Genomic DNA, 7197 nt, shown 5'->3' with positions numbered 1-7197 from the left:
CTTTCAGACTGTATTTTACCATTTTTGTCAACCAACAATCCTATATGCTCATCACTTGAATTGAGGCCTTTAACACCTGCAATCATTTCTGCTGTGCTATCACCACTGTTAGTGCGACATTCTAGCGGACAAAACCTATTACTTCGACTCTCCCCATTTAACCTCCAACTGCGCCTGATACTCGAGTCCCGGTGTAGTTTAGCAGAGGAACTATGGCGAATTTGTGAATGGCCATCTTTCTGTCCTCCTTCTACAATAGTTACAACAGAGGCGACAGAGGAAGTCCGAGAGAAGCACGGTTGCTGGTGCTCCGGGCTTGGACTTCCTCCAATTCCGTAAGACTGCATATCTTGTTCATTTATCTAAGAAACAAAAGAAACGATTTGATTTGGTAAGCAAATAAACTTACATTTAACAAAGATCTTCAATCATTAACTATTTACAAAAACAAAAATATTTTTTTGATAAATATCTCATATGAGCTTCAGGATAAATAAAATTCACCATATCTACACCAGCCTTGAAATCATAAGACTGGATTCACTTTTCAATTATTTCTTAGAATAGTTTATATAAAAAGTAAAAACACATCTTTTAATAATCAAGAAAAATGTTAAAAGTATATTATTTACCTGAGAACAGCGAATGACATAAGACAGTATTGTAAGTAGCTGAGTGAGAAGTGTAGTATTAGATCCAACTAGAATAGTTCGGGCAGCTTTTGGAGGATATCCAACAGCACCACTTAACTCGCATAATTGAGCCCATACTGCACTATACGGATGGGACTCATTTAAACGTTCAACCTGTAAAAAGAAGTGGTAAGTGTCAGCAGTACAATACATCCTAACTTCACACAAAAAAGTTGCAGATTTTCAAAGTATTTTGTATCTTACCTTATCATACAAACCAGTCCTTCAATAAGAGTAAGGTTTAGCGTAGATGGAACTCGGCTGTTAAAAATTAAAATGAGTTGTTGGTAGTTACTACTGTGTGGCGTGGAAGCCACACCCTTCATCAGCACACTGAGTAGCCACTTTGCCCTTTAGCAAGGACTTGCAGGGTGGTTGTGAAACTTGAAGGAATCGGGTTTGTATCATGCTTGTATTGTTTATGATTTGTTCCAACATGCATACATACCCTCATCCTTTAATAGGAGACTTATTCTAATAAAGGTGGAAGTCACTATAACCAAGCTGGCTGTTTTAAAATTCCAAGATGTCTGACCACATGGACCTGGAGGGGTGAATAAGTGATTAATCTTATCCACCTTCTAATAAACTGAGATAGGAATTCACAGGTGATAGTCTAGCTTTCTGTCAAGAGACAAACAGTCACAGAAGAACCAGTATTTTAAAAGGATGTGATGTCTGAAAAATATGGTCAATTAAAAGTAATGGGTTGTCCACACTTATGTCCATCCTCTTCCTTGTAAGAAGGATGGGGAAGATACTTCTATATCTAGATGCACAGAAAAGTTGTTCAGCATGGAAGCTTACCTGCACTGGTCTGATCAAGAGAATAACAGTGCGACTACTGCACCATAAGCTAATGGAAAAGAAAGGAAAAAAGGCTAACTATTCTATTTCTACCTCTCATCCTAGACTTACGTAATGCCCGCTATCCTAAAGGAGATGCTTCTTGTCCTATGAAGGAACTAGATTCGCTACACAACTGGCTGAGCAGCTACCACAGGTCCCACCAAGGACGTGTCCAAATACTTATGGCTATACTGTACTGTACTCTTGCAGATAGTGGCCTGTGAAGGTTGTCTAGTGTTTTCAGACTCCAACATTTAAAACTTGCACTACTGATAAGCTCTTCCTTAAGGCTAGTGTAGAGCTTCAGTGAGTTCTTCTGGATCCTCAACAGAAGGATGATAAGCTCTCCTAATGGTTTCTTGAGATGTGTGCTTCCCAGGTTGATAACTTTTCAATATGTACCAAAGGCTTGGCATCACCGAGACATTCCAGGAAAGGCCTCAGTATAGGAGACACACACTAACAGCTGTTAACATCCTGACCAGCAGGGCTTGTGCTTGGTCTTCCCTGAAACCTAACACTGGAAGTAGGAAAGTGAGCTCCTGTACCTTGTACTGAAACCCTTTCTCAGGGAGGCTCTTCAAGGCAGCAAATCTGAAGACTTGACAAATGGCAAGGAAGAAACTACCAGAATAGGTGAGGAGATATAGAATAGCGAGTGTGTACACTTGGTTTCCTCTGTTGATCGTCCAGGAAGTTGAAAAGGGTGGCATCTTCCATCCCTGTCACCCAAGAGTGCTCAGTTCCAGAAGGACCAGGAAGTGCCAAAACTTCTTTTCAAAGGAATGAAAGCATGTAGGCGATGTGTGTTTTGATGACCATACGCACATGCAGTGATCAAGAATCACATGCTTCAAATGATACACAAGGATGAGTGAGAACAAGAGATAGTCCAGGAAGGGGGAAAAAAGAGCAGAGAACATCCAACCCAACTGGCATTGCATTCTTGGAACAACAGTCTCTACCACTGGGAGGGAAACAGTAGAAGTCACGTGTACCCAACTCCTATCCATCAGTCTTCCTGGGCTTCTTTAATGGCATATTCTACATGTTCTTATAGCTCCTAGAAGTATCAGCGCACACTCTTTTACACAGGTGCAGAGGAGGAAAAGGAGAAAAATTAAGTTTGCCTTCTTAGGGGTTGTCCAAAGGGGAAGCGGTCACAGGAACTCTAAGAAGAGAATGCACAAACAAACAATGCATCATTGGTGCCTTTCTGAAAACAGGAAGAGACTGATGGAAACAAGGGCAGTGACCCTCCCTCTCACACTTGGCAGCAGCAAAAACGTCTTCCTCTGACAAAGTATAACAATGTCTGAGGAAAGCCAACTTGCTCAGGGTTATATTGACATCACTAGGCCACACTCATAAGGAAATAAACAACAAAAGAATGTGGATATTGGCAGGGTGCAGAGACAACTGTTGCCAGTACAATGGTAAACAACTGCAAATTCTCACTTCTTAATTAATATCCCTTCCACATGATGATCTGGAAAACCAATTTATCTAAAAGTAAAGCATAAGATTAAAATAGTAAGTTGGGGATGCCAGAGTGCTTCTGCTGAAAACAATGTGGTTACTCAGTCTTCTGGCAAGTGCCAGGCTTCCCCACCACCTGCCTATAACTACTGACACCTTGTTATAAACTCTAACATTGGAGGTCAAGTGATGCTGACAGTTTACTCCTATCATAGGATGAGGGTTTAGGCATAGGAAACAGATTCATCACATTGCTAAAAAACAAAGAGATTCAGGTATAGTTATGTACTGTATTGCACTTCCCCAAAAATTAAGTACTTACATTTCATTAAATCAAACAAATTAATAACCTTTTGTATGTTACAGCACTCCAAAAATTTTGAAAATAACTAAAGAAACTATATACCAAAACTCATAATTTCTGAATTTTAATAATGTAACAAATTTCAATTGATGCATTTTAAGTCTTTCACATAACATCCAAAGTAAACACACTTGGTGATCTATTTCTATGGCTAATACTTTTTAAATAAGTTTCCAATAAAATAACTTATAATCCTTACCCATGTGGCCTGGTATGCAGATTTGTCTTCTGGTATCGGGAATTGTGAAGAAGTCGTACAACTGCCATTTGTATTGCTAGAAGCCTGTCTTGGTGACTGAGGTAATTAATCCCCAGGTACTACAGTTGATACCCAACAAAGATGGTGAGTTAATACTGCTGTCAACAACTTGCTCACAAAACTGATAAAGAAAATATTATGAAAGGCTTAACAATTGTATGATAGAAAGGATACAGTAAATAAGTATAAGACAGTGAAATATTGTACATTTATTTAGTGAACAACCACTTCATCATCTGTAGATAACAAACAAATTTCATGCCGCAAACTTAATAAGAATTTTAATAATGAAATAAGTTATTTATATAATCAAATAACATTCATATTGCTTTTCTCTCTTGAGGCAGGTTGAATAACGAAGTCTAACCTAAAATCAAAAATTTTCAGTTTTCTTTTTTCATTATAATAGCCCCGCCCCAACCTTTGGGGAGAGAGAAGGTAGGTTCATATCCTTGGTAATACTAATGAATTAAGCTTTTCAATTGTGAATTATATATTGCAGACGAGCGAAATCAAGGCTAAATATAGCCAAGTTGGGTGTAATAAGCTGGCCAACTCTAAACAGTGTCACAAGTGGTATCACTATCATATGACTTGTGCATCTTGGGGCAATGTAAATTGCCCTCTCAACTTTCAAAGGATTCTCTGCTCAGAATAGGGATTCATTAGCATCAAGAATGAGAGCAAGTGCTATTTATCTCCTTTTGATGCAGTGAAAGGATTGGCCAAGATCTCAAGTTCCCCTGAGTATCTACTGGACTCCGTAAGGAACTCTGAGAGATCTCTTCTGCCCAACAACATTGGATTTGGGAATAAGGGGTTTTGACACAGAGGTCATGATGAACTGGGTTGGAGGATGATGTAAGCCCTGAATAGAAGGCAGTTATTATGTCTTTTCTGGGTCGACCTGTGACGCCCGGTGAAAAGAGTCCTTCTTTACACTTTTCTGATATAAATACTTCCAAATATACTAGAGAAAGTTAAGAGTATGGAATGCAGAGGTTACTACCCTCGAGCGAGCACCCAGTGGGCGTCGTGTATAAAACAGGGGCGTGAGAAAACCACTATTCACAGGCTGTCTTCCATTCAGATAATTCCTTCATCAAAGGGAAGGGCCGTAACAGAGGCCCTAGCTACCTTACCTGAGCCACTCTACCGACGCCCGACACTAGCGACATCTGAACAACATCCTTCTGTTGGACGTCGTAAGCGCCGTATTGTTTCTTTTGTGCCGCTTGGTTTTTTCACTGTTTTCGTGAAGTTTTCGTCATGGCCGAGGCCCTCCTTGCTCCTGCACCAATGTTAAGTACCCTAGATTGTTTTGACAGCCTTTTTTAGTACCGGGTAGTGTTAACTTAATTCATTATAGTGTTTTTAGTGTGACCGGCTTTTTGCCTTCCACGGCGTTGGCAGCCATTGTTATTGTTTACGTTATTACGTCTCTTTTAACTTGTTATGCCCGTTTGGTACTTTTGTCAACTTAGGTTCATTATCTTTTATATACTCCTGGCCTTGTGCCATATATATTTTTATATTTTGAACCATATTTTATTAATCTTTGGTACTTTTTATCGCTTACGAGTCCATATTTTAGTCGAAGGAAGAATAGCGTTCGGGGCTTTATTATAGCTGAGTTACCACCATTTGGCGTTATTATATTTTCGCCATTTTTCACTCTTTTTCGTTCTCGTTTCGCTATTCTTCGTTCCTCCCTATTCTAATGTTTTGTTATGATCATGGACTATTATGTGTATTTTATTTAAGGTTCGTTATAGTTTTTTGTTATAGTAACCACGAGAGAGAGAGAGGCTGGAGTTCCCGTTTTCTGTTCATACAGTCACGTGTCTCCCTCTCTCTCTCTCATATATTTTAGTTATACCTAGTACGAGAGGTTGGAGTTCCCATTTTCTGTTCATACAATCACGGGTTCTCCCTCTCTCTCTCTCTTCCCCTTGCGGGAATTACGCATTAATTTTATTATTTACATTTTTATCTTATGGTTACTTTTAGTTTATTTTGAAGCTAGTGTTTTTTAAATAGGTCCTGTCGTGTGTGAGTCTATTGTATTGGTTATTTGGCTGGCCCAGAGCCACCATTAGTTCCCCCTCCCCTAGTTCCATCCTCTCCCCGCTACGGCCTTGGGAGCTGGGTCTGAACCCCTATCCAACTCCGCCATGAGTTCCATACCATGAGCTGGGAACACGTACCTTTCTGTTATTCTAGTGCACTCCTCCGGCAGGGTTTCGTCCCCTCGGTGGTCCCTTGCACTTTGACTCCGGCTTCGGCCCTCCCCACACGACTTATTCATCATCACTCCAACCCCCCACCCCCCCGCAAGGTCTCCTTCAGAGTTCTCTCGTAAATCATGCTACTTTTTTATATATATACTATAATATGGGTATTTATTATTTCAAGGACCTACCACCGGATCTCCGGCATCCCCGGAGATCTCCCAATCACTAGTCACTTTTCTTACGTAATTACTAAGAGCTCCGGCTCACTTATTCTATATTACTCCGTCGCACTACGGGGTGTGTTCACTTTTTTATTTATTATAGTAATTACAACGGAGCTTCGGCTCTCTTTTGTACGAACCTTAGATCACATAATTATTCTCAGACTCTTTATAACTTGGCTTGTTATATCAGAGTTTCCGAGAGCATCCAGACTTATGTCTCCCCTTTTATTACAGAAAGTTCGCTGTGCTGCCAAGGGCTGCTCCGCCTCCTTTAGTGATCCGGTAGGCCACGATGTCTGCCGGTCTCACGCTCACTGTGCCATCCCCTTCGTCCGTGAGCCGGGCCAATCCCCTTACATGGTGTGGTTCCCAGAGGCATGCACATTGTGTTATGACCTTTCGTCAATCCTGTGGAATGACGATGTAAGTATTTTTCAATAGTAATTTATAAGGTTATAACATATTTTACGATGAATTTAATTTGTTACTTTCTGTGATACTGAAATTATTTACTTTTCGGAGTATTTTCTCCTTCAATCTCTTTAATATTCTCACCACTTTCAGGCCGACGAGGATGCCCTCCGGACCGCAAGAACGAGCCTCCAATCTTGGGTTTCGGGCTTTGGGCGTAACGCTCCCTCCGGATCCCCCTACCTCCTCGACGAAGACATGGCCTCCCGTCTCTTTCCGGGCTCCTCCTCAGCTGCGGTTCCCTCAACCTTAGCTACTCCAATAATTGAAACCATCAGGGCGACTATCCCTCAGGACGATAATCAACTCTCAGGAGACGTCTCCGCCTTGGATATTAACGTTGAGCCCATGGACGAGCAGGTAAGTGGTGCTGAGTTGGCAGACTTTTCTCTCGCCTTCTCTTTCTCCTGCCTCTTCTTTCATCGGCTTTGATAAGCCTCAGACTTCTACTTTGGATCCCTCTATCTCTGTACGACCCAAGGTGAAGCCCCTACGCAATTACAAACCTAAGTCTCATACTTCAGCTTCGCCAGTCTCTGTGTCTCCAGTCCCAGGACCTTCCACTACTCCTGACATCCCTATGGGATCAAGATCTTCTCAACCTTCCAAAAAAGGCAAGTCTGCT

At 41.1% G+C, this 7197-nt stretch overlaps 1 protein-coding gene across 1 annotated transcript in view; it reads right to left on the bottom strand.

The window, feature by feature from the left end:
* LOC137651602 (uncharacterized) overlaps positions 1 to 3758 on the bottom strand; it is a 4773-nt gene extending 1015 nt beyond the window's left edge. The window contains exons 1-3 of the mRNA XM_068384829.1: positions 3584 to 3758; positions 633 to 806; positions 1 to 362 (exon numbers count right to left, since the gene is read on the bottom strand). The exon at positions 1 to 362 is cut by the window's left edge and continues 1015 nt beyond it. Coding sequence (XP_068240930.1) covers positions 1 to 347 — 347 coding nt within the window. The 5' untranslated portion in view covers positions 348 to 362; positions 633 to 806; positions 3584 to 3758. The remainder of the gene's footprint in view (positions 363 to 632; positions 807 to 3583) is intronic.
* Positions 3759 to 7197: the final 3439 nt, after the last annotated feature.

The sequence above is a fragment of the Palaemon carinicauda genome, chromosome 13 (genome assembly GCF_036898095.1).
Source record: "Palaemon carinicauda isolate YSFRI2023 chromosome 13, ASM3689809v2, whole genome shotgun sequence".
Lineage (NCBI taxonomy): Eukaryota > Metazoa > Arthropoda > Malacostraca > Decapoda > Palaemonidae > Palaemon > Palaemon carinicauda.
Note: the sequence above shows the minus strand (reverse complement) of the source record. Positions and strands in the feature narration are given on the sequence as shown.